Source organism: Hypanus sabinus, chromosome 10 (genome assembly GCF_030144855.1).
Source record: "Hypanus sabinus isolate sHypSab1 chromosome 10, sHypSab1.hap1, whole genome shotgun sequence".
In the NCBI taxonomy this organism is placed as follows: domain Eukaryota; kingdom Metazoa; phylum Chordata; class Chondrichthyes; order Myliobatiformes; family Dasyatidae; genus Hypanus; species Hypanus sabinus.
Window position 1 is genome coordinate 112,525,843 of NC_082715.1, and position 23,091 is coordinate 112,548,933.

The following is a 23,091-nucleotide window of genomic DNA, read 5'->3' on the forward strand; positions in this document are numbered from 1 at the left end:
AATCACATATATATGTATTTTTTAAAGTAATGCTGAATTATATATAGTTGTCTTGATTTGTTGACGTGGGGAAGTTTTGAACCACAGCCCCATCCCTACTAGTAAGATGAAGCAGTTTATTCTGCATGTATGGCTGTCTACAGCAGAGTACAAGCACTTCCCCTCAGTACCCGCCACCCTGCACGGTCTGTATGCAGTACCCTCAGATCTCTGAAGGCAAGAAGGAAACAGAAATCCCAAGATTACTCATAGTCAATGCATCTGTAGGCTGGCACCAATCAATCTCACTGTGCTGTTTGGTACAGTCACAGAAAGTGCTGAGACGTCTCGGGGGAATCTCATTGGACCAGCATTCACTCCCTCCAAAGTATCCAGGATACCTGTTGGATTAAAATAAAGTGTTTTACAACTGCCCGTTCTTTCAGATCTTCAGCTGCCTTCTAAAACTGAAAGCTGGTGACACCTCATCAATTCAACCCAGTTAAAGAATTCCTTAAAGCTTATATAGAATAAGACACAGCACCAGAATGAGGAAGAAAAGCAATCTACTGGTGGATCTGTGGTAAATGCACCTTGTAGCAATGAGTCAGTATGTGGCAGCAAGCCAGCTTTGATCACCGGACTGCAGTGGACCAGCTGATCTAATCAAGGCCATGTTATTTTAGCTGTATTATGTAATGAGAAAGAATTGTCTTCCAGTCTTGCAGCTAAGTGGCCTTCAGATGACGATGATGGCCCTCTGTTCGTTGGGGTTGACCATGGATGTTGCATCTTAGCTATCATATGCAAACCAGTACACAAGCCAGGACAATACCTAATAGACAGCAAGCTGTTGCCAATGCAGCAGACTCCACCTCTCCATGCAGCTGATGAACCCAAAGGAATAGCAGAGACCAATACAGTTTGGCACCAGTGGCATTGAAGGAATCGCCAGTTAGCGTTGAAATCAACGCAAGACTGCCTTAGGGACTCCAGCTCCAGATTTTTACTCAGGGTTTATTCCTTGAGTTTTTAAGGAATTGTGATTAAAACTTAATGGATTCTGAAAGATTCCAATTTATTCACCTTCAATGAGCCTGAGAGTATAAATCTCATCCTTAAACAGCCTTCTTCTGCTGAAAAATGTCTGTTTCCCAACTGAGAATTCCGAGTCTGCCTGTGCAGCTGGGAATAAATGAGCAACACCCTGAAGAATGCTACCCTATCAGCCAAGTTGAGATCAGAAGCCTTTTATCAACAGCCACTAAGCATGCACCACTTCAGTACCTTCCACAATCCGGTGATATGCAAAGTGCAGGTAAAGCAGGAAAACCATGTGCAGAACAGCGAGCACCCCACAAACAGTGAGCCGCTGAGTTTGTCCAACTGTGCGGGAGAGCATCACAGCCACCTGTGAAAACAGAAGGGATTCAGAGCACAGAACAGATAACTCGAAGCAAGCTGTATCTTACACTCACAAGTCTCCAAACCTGTGCCTCACCACAAGAGATAGATTAAATTCTTACACAGATAAATTAAACTATAGCTCCCTGTTACTCAGAGGGTAAATGGCACCATAGTTTTCAGGTTACATTCCCAATATGAACAAGCCTCCTCAAACTTTCAGCAAATGATTCGTCATCCCTCCCTCACCCATTTGTGTTACTCAAGACAGATTATACAAAAAGAGGTCTTCTGACTCACAGATCTGCACCAAATTTTATATACAACACTCAACATTCTTCACCTAACTCTACCTTAACACTGCCCCATTCTTTTTGTGCTCTTCCAATTTCCCCAGAAATACTTCTATTTCCCCAGAAATAGGCTTGGTTTTCTATCTATTCTCTGATTACGCAGTGTCTTCCTGAATTACTTGTGACAAAACTGTATTTAGAGACTCTAAATCTTCTTTCTCCCTCATGAGATGGAGTGGAATATGTTTTGTAAATCTGTGCTGTCAAACTATTCTTAACTAGCAGAGGAAAGAGGCTGTTGATCCATACAGGTATTACTTCTCAGCTATGGGAACAGTCTTCAACATGTCTTTTATGATCTAAAGCCATGACACACTTCTTTGTAACGTGGCAATCAGCATCGAGAAGCTGGTACTGTTAACAGGAGACTGAAGAATAATGCCTTACCATCCTGAGGGTGGACAGCCCTCCAATGATAAGCCATAACAGGTAGAAAAGAGAATGAAGATGTACGTTGTAGGTGACAATCAATACAATGCAAGGTCCAAACAAACCATAACCCTGTGAACAAGACAGTAGAATCAATATAAAGCATTGGTACAGATATTTAACACAAGTAACAAATTATTAAGCCAACTGGCACATACTTCCTCACTGTCAGTGAGAAATATAGTCTAATGCTGATCATCCAGTTACTTTCTTACTAGCACACCAATATATTAAACTCATCACACCAAGGAATGCCCCGCAGTCCTTGCTCTAAATCCATTACTGCACTACTGCTAATTGAATTTCAGTTGCAGTTATTTACTGTTATATAAAGTACACTCAGTGGCCACTTTTATTAGGTACACCTGCTCATTAATGCAAATATCTCATCAACCAATCACGTGGCAGCAGTCAATGCATAAAAGCATGCAATCATGGTCAACAGGTTCAGCCGTTCAAACCAAACATCAGAATGGGGAAGAAATGTGATCTAAATGACTTTAACTGTGGAATATTTGTTGGTGCCAGACGGTGTGGTTGAGTATCTCACGAACTGCTGATCTCCTGGGATTTTCAACCAGAGTTTACAGAAAATAGTGCAAAAAAAATCCAGAGATCAGCAGTTCTGTGGGCGAAAACACCCTGATGTTGATGAGAGAGGTCAGAGGAGAATAGCCAACATATTCAAGCTCAGGAAGGTGACAGTAACTCAAATAATTACACATTACAATGGTAGTGTGGAGAAGGGTACCACTGTATGTACAACACGTTGAACCATTAAGTGTTGGGGCTACAGCAGCAGAAAACCACAAACATATACTCAATGGCCACTTTATTTGGTACAGGAGGTACCATATATGAAGTTTTAAAGTTTAATTTATTTTATATTGAACTGTATGAAGCTAATTTTTCATAGATTGGATACTTTCAAGATCAACCTGATCTCAGTAATTCATTACTCAGAAATTGAAACTCCCCCTACTGGGTTAAATAAAGTGCACAAAAGTCTATTTGCATCCAAGTGGGTAAAGATGGTGCCTTGGCAGTACACATCAGCACAGTGACTGGGTAAGTTTAATTTACAGCTTTAGACTGTTGGGTGAGCTCAACAGGGAAACTGTATAACCTGGATGACCCTTAGAGGGGAGAATTTTAAAGTTGCTTAATGGTATTTTTTTTGCTAGGAGGTACAATACATAGGTAAAAATATGACTGTGGTGTCAGTGCTCAGGAGAACGATTACTGAATGGGAAAGAAGAATCTTCACAAAATGTTGCCTACTTCACAAAGATAATGATTAGCAAATGTGTTCCAACCCACCCCCACCAAAACAAAGTGGGTGTTGTGTTCTTCCACTTACTATTTACCAAACAAACTTCCCAACCATCTCAGACTCACCACCAGTGACAGCATCTGTACCATCGTGATCTGGGCATTGCACAAATAGCCAAGGAAGTAGACAAATGAGGAGACACCCAGCCAGTAGCCAAAGCAGGTTCCAATTGCAGTGCCCATCAGCGTGCCTTCTCTCTGTGAGAACATATGACAGTGGACCCTCAGCGATACATAACAGCTTAACAACTCTGCTAGGTCATGAGTAATAAGGCTAGGTCATGCCTTATTTTCCCCATTCACTAGCTGTCTAAGCAGTAGCTAGGGTACATTACTGAAGGTGTAAAACTGCTCCCACTGAAATACATTCCAGCCACCAATAAAGCACTTTGTTAGGTTAAATCCTCATTACAAACATCTCCATGTTTTACAGAAAACTACACTGTAATGCTAAGACTTATGAAACTGTAGAGCTAAGACATATTCACATTTAACTGTATTGACTATTACTACTGATTTGCATTTCTTACTCAGAAAATAATATCAGATTTATCAGAGTCAATGCATTTTTCCAGTTTACCCTCTTCTAATGTACTGGATCCAAGACACTTAATGTTTCAGTAGCTTCAATCAATCATAACTACTGCAACAACCAATTCTGAACTCTCCATAGGTATATTCTGAAATGCTTAAATGATGAGACAAAATATATTTAAAGGCCTGAGTAAACCAGACACATGAAGATGGGATACCATTTCATCCTAGTTTCAATCTACAAAAGCCTACGGTGGATTGTCCCTTAGACTCAAAGAAATGCAGTGTGGACACAGGTCCTTCAGCCCAACCACTCCATGCTGATCCTGCCCATCCCTGCAGCTAACCAAGGGCTTCATAAATGATACTACCGTACCTGCCTCAACTACTTCCTTTGGCAGCTCTTTCCAGATATTCATCACCCTCTGCTTAAAAAATGTTGTCCTCCAGGTCCCCTTTTAAATCTCCTCCCTTTCAGCCTAAACCTACGCCTGCTAGATTTAGACTATCCTATCCTGGGGAAACGAATGTTACCGTCCACTTCAGTAAGGTCCCCTTCATTTTCTTATAAAGAATAAGCCTGGCCAACCTCTCCCTATAACTAAGGCCCTCTAATCCTAGCAACAGCCCCATAAATCTTTTCTGCATTCTTTTGAGTTTAGCCCCATGATTCCTATAACAGGTCAAACAAAACTCTACACAGCAGTGTAATTTTCAATGTTTCCAGTTTTCCTTGATTTCGCAGGACTGAAACATTGGTGCTGTTTCTTATTCTACAGGACCTGTTGGCTATTTCTGTTTTAAAGTCAAAGAAATATAGCACAGATACAGAACCATTCAGTGGGTGCAAACTACCAACCGCTAATTTACACCAGCCCTGCACGTACTCTCCACAAGTTCTCATCAATTCCCCCAAGATTCTACCACTCATTGACATACTAGGACCAATTAACCAAAGAACCTGTACGTCTTTAGGACATGGGAAGAAGCAGAGCACCCAGGAGAAGCTCACATGGTCACAGGGTGAGGGGTGAACTCAGGTATCTGGTTGTGGGAGGCAGTGGGTCTACCAGCTGCACTGATGCACTGGCCTTATTTCAGATTTTCAGCTGTCTGTTTTTGGATTTGTTGAACTCTGTCTCTGCAGGACATTTCACTTGTGATCAATTCATGAATCCATTTGGATTATGTTCATCAGTCTACATCTGTTAACTTGGAGTCACAAAGTAATACAGCACAGAAGCATGCCAACCAGGAAGTGAAACTATACTAGACCCATTTCCTTCTGTTTGACCCATATCCCTCTAAAGCTTGACTATCAAGGCATCTGTCCAGTGTCTTTTAAATGTTGTTATTGTACCTGTCTCAACCACTTCCTCTGGCAGCTCATCCCTTATAATATGAAAAGGAATAGGGACAAATGTGTAGTGATGCCTTGGTCGACAAATAAATTACCAAAGAGGTATAGATGGTCATAAAGCACATTAAGGTGGATAAATCTTGTCTGACCAAGGGCATCCTTGGAGTCATGTGAAGTTAGTGAAGAAATTGCAGGGCCCTTGCAGAGATGTTTGTTTTGCCTTTGGCCACGGGTGAAATTCTGGAAGACTGGAAGATGGCTAATGTTAAACTATTATTTAAGAAGGACAGCAAAAATAAGCCAGGGAACCAGTGACTCTGACATCATTGACGGTTAAGTTACTGTTCATGATGAGAGACAGAACCAACCATCATTTGGATGAACAAGATCTGATTAGGAGTAGTGAACACAACTTTGAGAGTGGGAAATCATGTCTGACAAATCTGTTAGAACTTATTTGAAGAAACCAAGAAGAAAAGTGAGGGCAGGGCAGTGGACAGAGGCTGGTCTGGAAGGTCGAATGCATGGGATACAGGGAGAGTCAGCTAACTACATTCATCATTGGCACGAGGCTAGGAAGCACAGGGTGATGCAGGAAGGCTGTTTCTCAAGTCTGGAGGCCAGTGACTAATGGTGTGCCACAGGAGACTTTCATACACTGGACATGAATAGAGAAGGCATAGCTAGTAAGTGTACAGATGGTATTAAAATAGAATGTATTGTAGACAGAGAAGAAAGTTATCAAAACTTTTAGAAAGATCTTAATCACTGAGGTAAGTGGGCTGCGGATTGACAAATGCCATTCAACCAGATTAGTGTGAGATACTGCATTTTGGGAAGGCAAACCAAGATAGGACTTTTACAGTGAATGGTAGGGCCTTGAGAGTGTTGTACCCCTGGGTCTCTCTGCTCCATAAGTATATAGTTTGTTGAAAGTGGTGTCACAGGTAGACGGATTGGTGAAGAAGGCCTTTGGCACATAGGCCTTCATTATGTTTGAGCATTATGTTGCAGTTGCACAAGATGTTTGTGAGACTGCATTTGGAGTATTGTGTGCAGTTTGGTCACCCTGTTATAGGAAGGATGTGATTAAACTGTAAAGTGTGTATAAGAAGGGGCTGAGTTAAAGGGAGAGGTTGGGTAGGCTAGCACTTTATTCTTTAGAATGTAGGAGACTTAGGGATGACCTTATAGGCCTGAGGGGCAACTCTTCTTCACGCAGTGGGTGGAGTCATAAGTGGCAAGAACAAAACTTGCCCATCGTTGAATGATCCCTGTTTATTGCATAGTACTTTTCTGAAAACATTGATTATTACTTATGTATAGTACACTGGGACCATCTGCCAATCCATAATTGTCCTTAAACAGTGACACAATTCACACAATCAAGTTGACACTTACGATTACTGTTCCAGACGTCTTCATTCCATGCAAAAGAATGGCCACCAGAGTGAAAACCAACATTAAAGGGCCATACAACTCGCCTGCAACTTTCTAGGAGAGAAAGACACAATAAATGCCATTCTTTAAATCCCTCGTAGAACATTTCTCCCAAACACTGGCATTAAACAAACTAAAAGCCAAGGTATTTGGTTCTGTAGTATCAGGAAGAGGCTAGTCAGCCCTTTTGACCCATTATCCTATTCAATCTGTTCTTTAAATCTATCAAACTACCCTAAAGTTCCTTGCAAGTAAAAGAAAACCTAGCAGCCTTAGTTTCAAAATTTCAGTTGATCCTCACCCCTCGTCCCAGTTTCTGGGAGGCCACGGAAACCAGATTTCCAAAGTGATCATCTCCTCTCCTCCTTCTGCTCACCACATTAGATAAATGTATGTCTAATAAAATCACTTTGGTTAGCTTATATTCAAAATAGTTACAGTAGGTACAATGTTAATAGGCTGTCTGCAGGTAATAGTCCCCAACAGGTAAGGATGAGTGGCTGGTAGGTTACAAATAGAAATTGAATTAAGCAGACCTGAGGGAAAGTGATCATCCGGACTGGAATTAGAGACTCCACCAATCTGGAATTGTAAACAAAGTAGAACGTGAGTGAGTCTAGACTTAAATGAGTCCAAATGGTACAGAATCAGACCAAAAATTAGGTAGTGTTGTAATTGGAGCAAAAACAAAACAGAAAAACCAAACTGCTGGAGTAACTCAGTATGTCAAGAAGTTTATGTGGGCGCAGAGGGACGTGACTGTGCTGCTTGAGTTCTGTTCTCAAGCAAAATATTAGCTCTATAGCTGCTGCCTGACCTTCTGACCTGTTGCCTCTTTTCAACATTTTCTATTTATTGCAGGACTCATTAAACTTGAAACAGATAAACTCTGAAATCTTACATCAGCGCTCAAGGTACTGAACGTGGTTTAAATATTTCTAAAAGGCATGAACTATCTTGAGCAACAAGAAAATTACAGAAAATAATTAATAGGAAAGTGATCACAAAAACATGTTATACCTTTTGTTTTCCATAATACAAAGACTTGATCCATAAAAGAGGGTCGAAAAAAAAAGTTAGATATAATAGGGCTTGATAAGATAAACTTATTCAAGCCAAAAAATTTACGAAATTGAAACCATATTCGCAATGTATATTTAACTATGGGATTAGTTATTTGTTTATTCAATTTAGATAAAGAAAAAGGAAGTGAAGATCCTAAAATTGGAAAGAGTGAAAAGTCTTGTACAGATTTACATTCCAAATTTACCCATTGTGGGCAAGACGCCATAATCGATTCTTGTGTCCAAAATATTAAATATCGAATATTGACTGCACAGTAGTAAAATCTCAGGTTGGCAAAGCCAAAGGTACAACATGTTTTCCTGATCTATTTTTAGATAATAGTTTTATGTCCTTTGAACAGCTATCTAATAAATATAATTTACCTAAAACTTATTTTTTTTTAGATATTTGCAAGTTAGAAATTTCTTGAATAATATGTTAGTCTTTTCTGAAATTATGTCCAATGGACATTACGGAAATTTTTTTTTAGCTCTGAATCCTTGCCAGAAGGGTTTAGTAGCCACCATTTATGATATGATCATGAAAATACAGCCAGAAGTATCAGAAAAAATTAAGAAGGAATGGGAAAAAGAACTTAATTGTCTTATACCCACTGAGCACTGAGCGAAAATTTTACAATTAGTCAATTCCTCTTCTATTTGTGCTAAACATGCCCTAATACAATTTAAGGTTGTACATAGGGCTCACATGTCCAAGGATAAACTTGCTCGATTTTACTCTCATGTTAATCCAATCTGTGACAGATGTCATTTCTGAAGTAGCTTCTTTGACCACATGTTTTGGTCTTGCCTCTGCTTGCAAAATTATTGGAAAGATATTTTCGGTATTATTTCAACAGTTCTGAATATCAAATTGCAACCGCATCCTATTACTGCAATTTTCAGTTTACCAATGGTGGATAATAGTTGTTTATCCCCCTCAGCTCAACAGATGATTGCATTTGTACATTAATGGCTAGAAGATCTATCCTATTGAACTGGAAAGAAATTAATCCTCTAACTATATTTCTGTGGTTTACTCAAACTATCTCTTGTTTGAGCTTAGAAAAAATTAGAAGTGTTGTCTTTGATTCTTCAGTTAAATTTGAAGAAACTTGGAGACCACTTATACAACATTTTCGTATTAGTTAAACTGACTTTTCCTAAACCCTGCTTCTACTATCCTTAATTATTTGGATGGAGGTGCAGAGTTATTGATGCTACTGTGTATATTTGACATAATGCAATGGCCCATGTTGGTTAGTTTTTTTTTCTGGAGGTTTTTTTTTCTTATTTACTCCTTTTTTTGTAATCACTATGAGGTTGGGAGGTTATTATATATGGACCATCATCTATATGAATGTATACTTAACCTATTAACTATGTACTTTCAAACTCCCTGTATTCATGTTTCATTTATGTTTGTTTAAAATTAATGAAAAGATTTAAAAAGAAAAAGAGAAGTGATATTTAAACCATTAACAAGAGTAATATATACAGTTGTACAAACTTCACAGAGGTTATGCAATTATGACCAACATAAAATTGCACTTAGAAATAAATCTAGTTCAATTGAGTATTTGCATTAAATGGTACAGGCACAAATCAAATGCATGTTATTTAGGGCAGAGAAGGGAAACTTTAAGAAAACAGGAAAATCAGTACATTGTTGGGATTAGTTTTAAAAGGTGCATGTACTCTGAAGAATGGATGGAGATGCTGTAATAGAAGTGGGACAAAGAATATGGCAATAACTCAGGTCTACAGAACCTTAACTACAGATAATATGGAGGATAAGTAACTTAATTTAGGGTGAATGACCTGTTTCTGTATTTTTTAAAAATATAATTTTGAACCACATATCCATGACATGACTGACAATTATTCCAGAATTTAATGGCTCCACTTTGTCCCTCTTGGAAGCATTATGGGTATTTATGGTGGAACGGATGAGGATATCAAAGTCAGGATCAACAAGACCAGAGTTGTATTCAACATCTTGAAGAAAGTGTGGACATCCAGAATCATATCAAGGAAAACCAAAACAGAATCTTTAACTCAAATCTTAAAACAGTGCTTCCGTATGGGTTTGAAAACTGGAGAACAACAAAGACACGACAAAAACTACAGGCTTTCATCAACCAGTGCCTGAGAAGGGTCCTAAACATCAGAACGATTGACAAAGTAACCAACCAGAAACTATGGGAAAACACCAACCATGAATCTACTTAGAGTTCAAAACATGGAAACAGAAATGGAGGTGGTTTGGCCACACTTTGAGGAAGCAACTATCATCACCAGGCAAGCACTAAAATGGAAGAGGAAAGACGGACATCCAAAGAACACATGGAGGAGAGATGTCAATGCCAAAATTGGATGATGGAGACACTCCCAGTGCACCTACAAGAAACTGGCTCAGAACAAAGGACAATGGAGACAGGAGGTCATTGACAACCTGTGCTCCACTGGAGCCAAGAGCCCAAGAAGAAGACTGTTGTTTGTGGCTGCACAGGTGCCAGAGTTTGTATCTTAATGCTGCTGCTTAATACCTATGTCTCTGACTTTGTTAGTTTTTGCTTATATACCTTAATGTAACCTTGGTATCAAATTCTATTTGCTAACACTCTTATTAAGTGCTTTGCTACAACTGGGGTGTCAGCCAGACAACTATCATCATTTATAGAGCTTTATCCGTCAATAGAAAAACAGAGCTAAAACATTTAAATTAAAGCTCACCTACCTGTTCCTCACTTGGATGGGCTCAACATCAAAGTATGGTCTGAGTATATCAATATTACCGTATAGATTGAATGCCTTTGATGCCTGAATCTTGCTTGCTTGCCACACCTAAAACAGATAATCCAAACTTAGCTTGGCAAATTATTGAGCTGATGCCCTCTAAAGTAACGGAACACTCCCCAACAATTACGTGGCTGAGAAGGCAATGCAGTTCAGCACAGAGCATTGCAGTGGTACTTAAACACACACAAAATAGTGGAGGAACTCAGCAAGTCAGGCAGCATCTACAGAAGGAAATAGTCAGTGTTTTGCGCCTTTGTGCAAATGAAGGGACTTGGCCTGAAACATCAACTGTTTATTCCACTCTATTAATGCTACTGGCTTTGCTGAGTTTCTCCAATATTTTCTGGGTGTTGCTTAAGATTTCCAGCATTTGTAGAATCTCCTGTGTCTAGTGTTACTTAAACCTACCAGATTTAATATGGGACAGGTTATATGCAGAACTTACTTTGGCAACAGTAAGATTTCAAGACCACTTATGGCAAAGACACGAGTAAGTATTTTTGCAGTAGAGGGACTGAGATAGAGATTAGCGTTGTTTTTTCATTTTTAGTTACAATTTACTGTGGATATTTTGAGTTGTTTCTTTTTAACACTGGAATATAACACAGGAATAACTTCTGTAATTTGTCTACACCACTATTACAAATGAAACAGTGGCCCAAAGAGTGACCCATAATCAGAAAAGGGGGAGCAATCAACACAAAACTTTAGCTTGGCATTGGATACAGTGCAATACAGTACCTGGGACATCTAGGCTACACAGTGGGATCAAGATGACTGCTAGAAGAACAGAAGGCTGCTAGTGCTTGAGTAATTTATGTCACTAAGTGGTACAACAAATGAATACACACTATCGTAGACACTCCTGATGTTGGAAGGTTGACAAATATTGCATGGGTTTAAAAAAAATCACAGTACTTGATGCAAGAATCTGGTTTGTAATGGAGCTGACACTGACTGTGATTTTCAAGGTCAATCAGATTCACTGGTTAGGGATACATTCAAATACCCCTCCTGACCCACAATTTTTCTCACACTCTCATGGTGAAAGATGACTTTAAGCAAGAGAAATTTCATTGCAAAGTGCTTCACCTTGAAAGAAAATATCAGACCCAACACAAGACAAACCTGGCTCCACACCTGATCTGCTACTTCTCTGCCCAGCTGTCCTTTCAATCCCTTCATACCAAGGAATGCAGCATCCTCCTGCTCTGTGGTCACAGGTTCCTCACCCACATCATCTTCGTCCTTCATTTGCTGGTGCATCTCTCCCATATCCTCAAAACTGGAGCCAGACGTGTCATCCATGTTCTCCATGTCAATCACTGCTGAGCTGCTGCCCTAAATATTGGCAGAATTTTAGAACATTACCAGAAAAATATACAGATTATTTAAACATAACATTCTTAGACCTGAAGCTACACTAGTGAATAGTAGTCATGAAAGAGGGTATTTATTGGAGCTGTTCCACAGAAGAGATTTCAGCTTCAAGGTTAGACTAGGCAAGCTGGTATTGTTCTCCTTGGAGCAAAAGAAGGTTGAGATGAGTTGTTGAGGTGTACCAGATCAATATTGGTTTAGACAGGTTTACATTGAGAGAAACTATTGCTGTAAGCAAATGGTTAAAGGAATCATATGAGTGGTTTAACATGTGGAAGATAGAGGAAAGTACCTGGGACATCTAGGCTACACAGTGGGATCTAGGCTAACAGAAAGTAACTGCTCCTTGTCTATAATGGTGGTGGAAAAAGAATCAATAAGGGCCTTTAGAAAGGAATTCAATATGCACTTCAGTGTCGCCAGAACACCCTTGCACTCAATATCACTAAGACCAAGGAATTGATTCAAGGGAGAATACACAACAGTCCTCACTGAGAGATCAGCAGCGGGAAGGGTGGGGAGTTTCAAGTTCCTGGGTGTCAACATCTTTGAAGATATACTCTGAGATCAACAAATTGATAGAATTATGAAACATGTTAGAGACTTACTTCATTAGGAGTTTGAGGAAATTTAGTATATCACCAAAGACCAGCATATTTCTACAGATGTATCATAGAGAGCATTCTGACTTCTGGTATGGAGGGGCCACTGCACAAGATTGGAAAAGTCTGTAGGCGGTTATAAACTCAGGTTGCTCCATCACGGGCACTTCCTCCTCACCATCCAGGACATCTTTAAAAGGTGATGCCTCAAGAAAGCAGCACCCATCATGGAGGACCCTCACTATCCAGGACTTGCCCTCTACTCCTTACTATTAATGAGGTGGATCAGAAGCCTGAAGATGCATAATCAACGTTTTAGAAACAGCTCTTCCCCTCTACCAAACAATCTTTGAATGATCCATGAATACTATTTCGCTATTTTGTTCTCTTGTTGCATTATATATTTATACAATACATTATTATAATTTATAGTAATTTTTATGCATTGCACTGTACTGCCACAAAACAACACATTTCACGACATATGTCTGTGATTATAAATTTGATTCTGAGTTACTTAAGAAAGGAGTGAGACAGAAAACCAGCAACTATATGGCATTATAGGAATTATATAGGCATTATATGACATTATCTTTCATTAGGAAAATACTGCACTCTCTGAGGAGGGAGAGAAGCAAAAGACAGGAAACTATAGGCCTGACTTCAGTGGTGGCAAGATGTTGGAGTCCATTATTAATGTTGATGTTTCGGGAACACAGCATGGTTTCCTTAAGGTAAAATGTTGTCAGACAAATCTGCAGGAATTCTTTGAGGAAATAACAGGCAGAATAGACAAAGGAGAGTCAGTGGATATTGTTTAATTAGATTTTCAGAAGGCCTTTAAACAAGGTGCTGCACGTGGATTACTAAGCAAAATAAGAGCCCATGGTACTACAGGAAAGATACAAGCTTGGACAAAAGATTGGCTGACTGGCAGAATACAAAGTGTGGAAATGAAAGGGGTCTTTTCTGATTGGTGGCCAGTGACTAGTGGTGTTTTGCAAGGCTTGATGTCGGGTCCACTAATTTTCTTGTTATAAGTTAATCGTCTGGATGATGGAATTGATTGCTTGAGGCTGAGTTTGTGGATGATACACAGATAAGTGGAAAGGCAGATAGTGTTGAGAAAGCAGGGAGTTTGCAAAAGGACTTGGACAGTTTAGGAGAATGGACAGAGAAGTGACAGGTGGAATAGTGTAGGGAAGTGTACGGTTATGCACTTTGTAGAAGGAATAAAGTTGTACGCTATTTTCTAAATGGGGAACAAATTCATGAAATTGGAGGTTAAAAAGGACTTCAGACAAGCAGGATTCTCTAAAGGCGAGCTTGCAGGTTGAGTCAGTGGTAAGGAAGGCAAATACAATGTTAGCATTCATTTTGAGAAGACTAGAATACAAGAGCAACGATGTAATGCTGAGGCTTTATAAAGCATTGTTCAGACCACGTGGAATATTGAGGGCAATTTTGGGCCAATATCTAACAAAGGATGTGCCAGTATTGGAAAAGGTCCAGAGGATGCTTACAAGAATGATCCTGGGAATGAAAGATTTGACACATAAGGAGCCATTAATGGTTCTGGGCCTGTAATCGCTGGAATTTAGAAGAATGAGAGGGGAAATCTCATTGAAACCTATGGGATATTGAAAAGCCAAGACAGAGTGAGTGCAGCGAGGATGTTTCCAGTTGTAGGGAAGTCTAGGACCAGAGTGCACAGCTTCGGAATACAAAGGCATCCCTTTGGAACAGAGATGAGGAGGAATTTCTATAGCCAGAGGGTAGTGAATCTATGGAATACATTGCCACAGATAGCTGTGGAGGCCAAGTGATTAGGCATATTTAAAGCAGAAGTTGCTAGGTTCTTGATGAGAGTGTCAAAGGCATTGGAGAGAAGGCAGGCAAATGGAGTTGAGAGGGAAAATAAATCAGCCATGATCAAATAGTGCAGCAGAATGGCCTAATTCTGCTCCAATGCTTAATGGAATCCTTTAGAAAGCTAACAGTAGGCTACTTAGAAAAATAACAGTGTTTGATAAATTTAAGTAAATAAACAAACAGGGTGAGTAAAGGGGAAATCAACAAACACTGCAATATGTTGCTTTCCAGAAGGTATTCGATAAAAGCACACGGGCCTGGGGATAATATTCAGTGGTTTCCAGTTAATTAGTACATTTTGGGCCAATTAAGTGGCTGCCCCCATTTGCTGAAGTTTCATAGAAATACTTAAAAAGTACAAAAAAACTGAATAACAAATTATGTACTTCAAAGAAATATAGAACAAATTAAAACACAACCAATAGTACAATACGACAAAACTATGTTAGTTCCTAAACGTTATCAACAAAGGAATTTCCACAATGCACAAAATAAGCACAGATAATACAATGTGATAATTGCCTCCGAAAACTTCATTTTCATTTTAGATGATTGTTGATACCTTCAAATTCTTTGCAGTTCCTAATTTGTTGAAGTAGTGAAATAATTTCATTTTTACTCCCAGCTGTTTCTGGCATCTCTAAGACTGAATGCTTGAAACTGCAGTGAGCAAAGGGGAAGCTTAGTAGTGACCTGGGTTCAATTCCCGCTGCTGCCTGTAAAGAGTTTGTATGTTCTCCCCATGACTGCTTAGGTTTCCTCTGGGTGCCCTGGTATCCTCCTACAGCCCAAAGACATACTGGTTGGTAGGTTAGTTGGTTATTGTAAATTGTTCCCCGATTAGGCTTGGAATAAATTGCTGGGTGGCATGGCTCGAAGGGCCTATTTCATGTTGTATCTCAATAAAAATAAATAAAAAGTTTAGAATTGCCTTGTTGCTTATTTCTGACCCGCTATCAGTAACAAAAAATCACTGCTTTTTGAACACAAACACACAACTGCTGCCATTTAAAAACTGTTCATTCTAAGGATGGTGTAGCGTCTAAAGGCCACCCAAGTGCTATAAACTGATGCCAGTTGGAACCAGGCTCTTGCTCCAATTAAGTGGCCTAATATCCCACATAAACGAAAGAATCCCAATAATTCTTTCAATTAGTTTTTGCTCTTTATGATTTTCCCCGATTAACCAATAGCCTGATTAACTGGAATCTGCTATAATGAATACTTAGAGATAGTAACTAATAGATAACTAAGAGTCAAGATAAGTGAGTAATTTTTGGTAAAGTGTTTTGTTAGCAGCTTCGGTAATATAAAGAGAGATGGATTAGCAAATTGTGGGGGGGGTATAGGGCCTGCAAAAGAATTATAGCTTACAGCAAGTGATTTGAATATGTAGGCAGATAGAAGACAATGAAGAAAATGCACTTTGGATGGAAGAATGATAAACCTGATAATGATTGAAATGAAGTGAGACTATAAAATGCTGAGGTACAAGAGGACCTGAAAGGTCCTAGAACCTGAAACATTAAAAAATCAGCATGCAGAAACAGAAAGCAGTAAGAAATTGGTCTTTATTGGAAAAGATTATATAGGTTGTAACTACATGGTGCAATGAGGCCTCATCTAAAATACTGCATACAATGCTGATCTTGTGTATTGCACAGAAGCATTGCAGAAAAGGGTGATGTACGAAGAAAGTTTGACCTTTTGTAGTAAGTTGTATGCAGTATTTTAGGTGAGGCCTCATTGGATTACTGAAGAGGTGATCTTATTGAACTGAATAAGATTCTGATCGTGGATTAATCAGATGGATGTCAACTGTTTGCTTCCCTAATAGGAGTAACTCCAACTGCAGGACACATCTTCATAAGGGGTTGCTCATTTAAGATGCAAGTGTAGATAACATTCAAGGCTCATGAATCCTTAGATTTCTCAGCCCCAGAGAGCTAAGAAGACAAAGAGACTAACATTTAATGCACATGGTTCAAGGGTTATGTGAAACAGTAATATGGTATTAAAGCCAAGATTGGATCAACTGTGATCTTACTGAATAACAGAGCAGACATAAACTTGAAAGGGTGCAGAGGAAATTTATACAGAAGTTACTAGAACTTGAGGATCTGAGCTACAGGGGAGCAGTTGAATTGGTTAGCATTTTATTCCCTGGATTGCAGGACAATGAGAGGAAATCTTAAAGAAGCGCACAAAATCATTAAGGGTATAGATAGGGTGAATGCATGCAGTTCTCAGATTGGGTGAAATTAGAACTGGAGACCATAGGTTTATAGTGAAAAGTGATATATCTCAGGGGAATCAGAAGTAACTTCTGCGTTCAGCAGGTGGTGTGACAGGAATGAACTGCCAGCAGAAGTGGGTTCAGTTGCAACATTTAAGATAAGTTTGGCGAGGTATATGAATGAGAGAGAGTATGGAGGGTATCTGGGTGTACCTATACAGACAGACTTTATTGGGTTTCGTTACAGGCGCACCAACCAAGAATAGTGTAGACAATATATAAATATAAAACCATAAATAATATGTAGATCATGCCAAGTGGAAGTAAGTCCAGGACCAGCCTATTGGCTCAGGGTGTCGGACACTCCGAGGGAGGAGTTGTAAAGTTTGATGGCCACAGGCAGGAATGACTTCCTGTGACTCAGTGTTACATCACGGTGGAATGAGTCTCTGGCTGAATGTACTTCTGTGCCTAACCAGTACATTATGGAGTGGATGGGAGTCATTGTCCAAGATGGCATGCAACTTGTACAGCGTACAGGACTGGACAAACCAGGCTAGTACAAACTGGATGGGGTAAAGGCCCTATTTCTGTGCTGTAATGCTCTAGGACTCCATGTCTAAAATATTCGGAGGTTAGACAATGTGGGGGGGGGGCAACAAGGAGGGGAACACACTGCAGAGTATACACAATGCAGACGAATATTCAGTGGTGAAGCTGAGGGTAGGGGTAACAATGGATGGGGATAGGTATTGTGGAAGCAATGTGTGGGTGACACACTCAATCGGGGAACACTTTGTGGGTGGGGCACTGCATGAGCCAACGAGAAGTCAGGTGATACGCATTGCGGGTCCTGAGTGGCAAAGTTTATTTAACCTGCAGCAGCGCCTCCTCGAAGTTTCCCCATTCGCCGTTCTTCGTCCCTCCACCACCGGCGGCCGCTGTCGTCGCCATCGCCCGCAGCACCGCACCGGCGGCCCACCGCCACCGACCAACCGTGGAAGCGGTGACGTGAACTCACGTGATCTCACGGACCCAGCTAGGAAGTGTCGGCAGATCTCGCGTGATTGAAAAGTCGCGAGCTTTGCCGGTGGGAGGAGCGGGGCTGGAATCTCGCGCAAATTTAAATCCTCCCCGTAATGGCGGACAGCCGGGAGCGCGTTGAGTTGATACGCAGCCGAGTGGTTTTGAAGGAGTTTGGTGTCCAGAACGTGAGTGTTTCCTCTGGCATTAATGTTGATTGTATGTCTGCTGTAAATGCTGTCCGGGGGAACGTTACCGTCGCTGTTAATTTCCCTCCTCTGTTCAGGTCCATACCACTGATTTCCCTGGCAATTACCCCGGTTACGACGACACGTGGGACCAGCGGCGCTTCGAGCAGGTATGGAACAGGCGGCCGGATGAACGCAAGCTTGGGGTGGGGGTGGGGACTGACACTTATCTACTTGATGTCTCTGCTGGGGGATCGTGGTGACAGAGGATCAGTAACATCATGTCTTCTAACCCTCCTGATTTCTTTCTTAAGGGTCCTCTTGCATTTCTTATGCTCCATTAAGTACCTCATTTGGTCTTATCTGCCGATACCTGCTATGCACCTCCTTTTTAATTCTTAACCAGGCTTGAAATCCAAGGTTCCACAAACATGTTATCTTTTCCTTTTATTCTGACAGGTATATACATATACTTTGTACTCTCAAACTTTCACTTTTGAATGCCTCCCCTTTACCAAGTACACCTTTCCCAGAAAACAGCCCATCCCTATCCACACTTGCCAGATCCATTTCTGATATCATCAAAATTGACCTTTCTCCAATTTAAAATGTCAACATCCAGATCAGACCCATCTTTTCCATATTTATCTTGAAATTAATGACACTACATACAAAATGTTTTCTTACATAAACTTCTGTCACGTGCCCTGTCTCATGCCATAGGCCTTTTGGCCCATTGGGTCTACTCTGCCATTCAATCATAACTGATCTGTTTTTTCTCCTCAGCCACCTGACCTTCTCTCTGTACCTTTGATGTTGTGTCCAATCAAGAACCTATCAAGTTCTGCCTTAACTACACTCAAACACCTGGCCTCCAAAGCTGCCTGTGGTAATAAATTCCACAATTTCACTACCCTCTGGCTATAGAAATTTCTTTATGTCTTTTTTAAATGGACACCCCTCCATGCCCTCTTGTCCTAGACTCCCCAACCATGGGAAACATCCTTTCCACATCTGCTCTGTTAGGCTTTTCAACATTTGAAAGGTTTCAGTGAGATTCTCTTCTCTTCCCCCCCCCCCCCCCCACATCCTTCTAAGTTCCAGTGAGTACAGAACCAGCAAATGTTCCTCGTATGATAACCCCTTAGTTCCTGGAATCATCCTTGTGAACCTCCTCTGGACCCTCTTCAATGCCAGAACATCTTTTCTAAGATGAGGGGCCCAAAACTGTTTACAATACTCAAGGTGAGGCCTCACCAGTGCCTTATAAAGCCTCAGCATCACATCAATGCTCTTGTATTTACATCTTGCCCCTCCTGCAACCAAGTATCATAATTGTATGTGTTGATCCATGCTCTGAGTTCATCTGCCTTTCCTACAATGCTACTCGCATTGAAGTATATGCAACACATTAGTCACACCATGCTCAACCTTTTCAGTCCTGACTTTTACTGAGGTCTTAACAGCATCTGTCTCCACAACTTCTCCACTGTCTGTTCTGGCATTCTGGTCCCCATCAACCTGCAACTCTAGTCTTAATCTGGAATTTATCAAATATACATTGACAGCACTCTGAGGTAGAACAATTCAAAGATTCACTGTCTTCCATGAAGAAATTTTCTACACATTTCAGTCTCCTAAATGAATAGACTGGTCAAGGAAACACCCTCTCAGTGTCAGCCATATCAGGCCTTCTGCAGTTTTATTCTAATGTCCACTTTGTTGATTTTTGTGTTGAGGGAAGAAATTAGCTTTTTTCAAAATGGAGGGTTTACATTAGATAATAGTTAAAGGTCCTTTGTCATTGTTTAAATCTTGATGCTAATTCAGAAAGCTTAATTCAAAAATCAAGTCTATGGACCAAACTGTAGATAAAAGATGTTACTGCCGCAAGGAGGGAAAAATTCACTGTTGCATTGACCCCTGTCTTTTTCCTGGCTTTGTAGGCCAGTCTTTTGCTTATGTTTCCTAAACCCATCTTCGTCCCTTGAAGAGGCATTTTCATTTAATCATACAACATACAGATGTGCCCTTCTGGCTCACAGCTATGACGCCTATCTATGCTAATCTCATCTGCCCTCATTAATCCAGTATCTCTTTATGCCTTCCAGTTGCCTTTCAGATGCCGCTCTTGTAGCTCATTCCAGATAATCACTTCCCTCTGAACTCAGAGGTTACTGATTGCATAACTCAGCTTCATTTAATGCTCTGGAACAATTTGTTGCTGGCTTTTAGAACTGTCCACACCAGAATTAACTCCGCTTAACTTCAGGTGCAGAAGTGAAAATTTGTGTGAATTCCCTGTAAAGTGAAAGTTGTGTGAGATTTATGTCTTCATCAGAATTTTAGGATTGACATTGTTCGGTTGGAGGATGACACTTTGGAGTTTGACATGATTGGAATCGATGCCGCTATTGCAAATGCTTTCCGCAGGATCTTGCTTTCCGAGGTAATAAAACTGCAGGCTGTTATGCTGCAAATTATGAATTGTATTTGCCTTACGACATTTTGGATCATTAGCATTACGATAGTATTTTAGTTGTTAATGTGCATAGCTTGCGTTTTGCATTGAGACCCTTTGAATATGTGAAACTAGCAGACTCAATGGGTCAGGTAGCATCAGTGGAGTTAGTGCTTCAGGTTAATGGAATTTCTTTGAATATTGTACATGATACAAATGTTTTTATTCAAATTCATTTGTGTTACAATATATGTTGAAATTTCTGTGAGCACATTGGAAACGTACAGACTGGGTTGAAAAGCTTTCTAGGTTCTTGCACTTCACAGTCCAGTAGGATCACCAGTAAATCCCAACTGTACTGAGTTGAGATGTAACTGAAGAGATCTGTCAAGGATCTGAAAAGTGGTCACACCCATTTGTTGTATTTATTAATGGCCTGACTGACAGGAATCCATTTGTTCATGTTTGTCGATGATAGTCACATTAATTTTCAGTGTTCATACAGAGGGACTCCTCTGTCCTTCTGACCACAGATTCTCTTTCAGTCCCTTGTCATTTTAAAAGGTACTCTGCTGTTTTAGTTTCTACCAGAGTGATGTTTTCATACTTTTCTATGTTATAGTACATCTATCCTTAACTTGTTCTGTCTGTCTGTTTGTTTTTTCTAATATTCTATTGTAGTTTTTTCATGTAGATGTCTGCAAGTGGTAACATGTACATAGTTTGATAATATGTATTAAAGAGCTCCAACTTCTCCTGTTGAACATTGTAGCTGAAATCTTTCATCTCTGGACCCTTCTGGGCCTTCCTATCCTCTCTAAAGTGAGGTGGACAGAATTGGATGCCTTAAGAAGTCTTTCATTTTCCTTCTGTCAAATTATTATCATTTCACATTTCTGCACTTAGAATTTAATTGGCTTCTTGCCTGCTTATTCAGTTAATTTATGTTCTCATGATCTATTACAATTGTTCTGTTTAAATATTGTCTCATCTGTGAATGTTAAGTTTTTTATTCTAATAGAGTGAGCACTCCAAGGGAACATTTTGCAATTTTTCAGTCTCAACTTTACTTTCTTTTCCAATTTTTAATAATATTTATGTTACTTTGACTTTTGTCCAGAAGACATTAATTTTGCTAACCAGTATTTTCTTTGTAGAACTTGTCAAACAATGAATAAAGGTGACACTTAATACATTACTTCCACTGTGAATCTAACCTTTCTGCTGTTCAGGTCCCGACCATGGCTGTGGAGAAGGCATTTATCTACAACAACACCTCCATAGTTCAGGATGAGGTTCTGGCACACAGACTGGGCCTCATCCCCATCAAAGCAGACCCACGACTGTTTGAGTACAGGAGCACAGGTGAGGGAGTTGTTTTGCCCCAGTGAGCAGATGTGTTACCCACTGTGTGGGACTGATGTAGAACAGCTACTGTACTATTAACAGAAGAACAAAGAAGCATCTTTGCATCTGAGTCATACAAAACAGAAACAAATCCTTCAGTCCAGCACATCTGGGCTTGCCATTCTACTTGTCTATTAATTATATTAGTATATTAATCCCTGTAACTGGGTAACTTTGTAGTCTTTTATTTACAACTGTACCTGCCTCCACCACCTTCTCAGGCAACAGGTGAAAAATCCTTTCCTCGTATCTCCTATTTTAAAAAAAAACTTCCACCTGAAATAATTGCAAAACATATTGAAAATATTCCGGAAGTCAGGCAGCATCTGTGGAGAGAAGCAGTTAACATCTTAGGTTGATCAACTCTTTTGTTCTCTTCATGGATTTTGCCTGACTTTTTGAGTATTTGCAGCATTTCCATTTGTATCCTACATTTCTGCTGTCAAGTGCAAGGGTCACTGTGTGCTTCAGTGAAATTACTGTGCCCTAACAGGGGACTAAGCTTTATTTCTTTTTCAGGAGATGAAGAAGGAACAGAGATTGATACTCTGCAATTCCACCTGAAAGTGAAATGTACCAGAAATCCTAAAGCACTCAAAGACTCTTCTGACCCTGAAGAGCTGTACCTAAATCATAAAGGTATCTGAAATTCACAGTTCTGCTATTTTACATTCCCTATTCACTAAAGCTCTATGAGATGACATCTTACTGAAATAGGGAATTTTCTGACACTTGCATGAACACTTATCAGTTGATTCAGCGGGAGATTTGCAAGTGTTAGAAAACTGCATCAGAAAGATTAGGGTCTGCAAGCCCAAGTTGGGAAAATGGTTCATGGTAGCGTAGTGGATAGTGTGATGTTATTACAGCTGGGGGCATCAGCGTTCAGAGTTCAATTCTGGCATTCTCTGTAAGTACTTTGTACATCCCCTCTGTGGAATGCATAGGTTTTCTCAGAATGCTCCAGTTTCCTCCCAGTGTCTAAAGGCGTACTGGTTAGTAGTTCAATTGGTAATTGTAAATTGTCCCGCAATTGCACTGGGTTAAATCGCGGGTTGCTAGAAGGTTGCTAATCCGTGCAGTATCTCTAGATAATAAATAAATCTCACATGAGCCCTGTCCATGTCCTTTTTGTAATTGGCAGACCAGAAATGAATGCAACTCAATATGAGCTGGTATTGGAATTGTTCTTTATATTATAGTTTTGTGATTCATCATGTTTCTT

The 23,091-nt window shown here is 40.1% G+C and overlaps 2 protein-coding genes across 8 annotated transcripts in view; one reads left to right on the plus strand and one right to left on the minus strand.

Annotated features, from left to right (window-relative positions):
• yipf3 (Yip1 domain family, member 3) lies at positions 1-17,820 on the minus strand. Of its 2 annotated transcripts, none has more exons than XM_059982644.1 (9): positions 17,664-17,820; positions 11,838-12,038; positions 10,636-10,742; positions 7,368-7,413; positions 6,793-6,885; positions 3,564-3,695; positions 2,124-2,237; positions 1,267-1,390; positions 1-380 (listed from the first exon to the last, which is right to left on the minus strand). In XM_059982644.1, the coding sequence occupies exons 1-9, from the start codon at positions 17,739-17,741 to the stop codon at positions 253-255; spliced, it is 1,023 nt and encodes a 340-aa protein (XP_059838627.1). In that variant the 5' UTR covers positions 17,742-17,820; the 3' UTR covers positions 1-252. The 2 variants fall into 2 exon arrangements, with proteins under 2 accessions (XP_059838627.1, XP_059838626.1); XM_059982643.1 differs by having other exon boundaries at positions 11,826-12,038.
• The window catches only part of polr1c (RNA polymerase I and III subunit C), a 21,361-nt gene continuing 15,353 nt past the window's right edge, over positions 17,084-23,091 (plus strand). For 2 of the 6 annotated variants that reach the window (XR_009514445.1, XM_059982639.1), the window contains exons 1-5: positions 17,169-17,342; positions 18,097-18,168; positions 20,340-20,447; positions 21,692-21,824; positions 22,386-22,505. Coding sequence is in view for 5 of the 6 variants with exons in the window: in XM_059982639.1 (XP_059838622.1) it covers positions 17,193-17,342; positions 18,097-18,168; positions 20,340-20,447; positions 21,692-21,824; positions 22,386-22,505 (583 nt within the window). In the remaining variant the exon portion in view is untranslated. Of the gene's footprint in view, positions 17,343-17,819; positions 17,999-18,096; positions 18,169-20,339; positions 20,448-21,691; positions 21,825-22,385; positions 22,506-23,091 lie in introns of those variants that run through there. The other 4 variants (XM_059982638.1, XM_059982641.1, XM_059982640.1 and 1 more) reach the window with 4 other exon arrangements.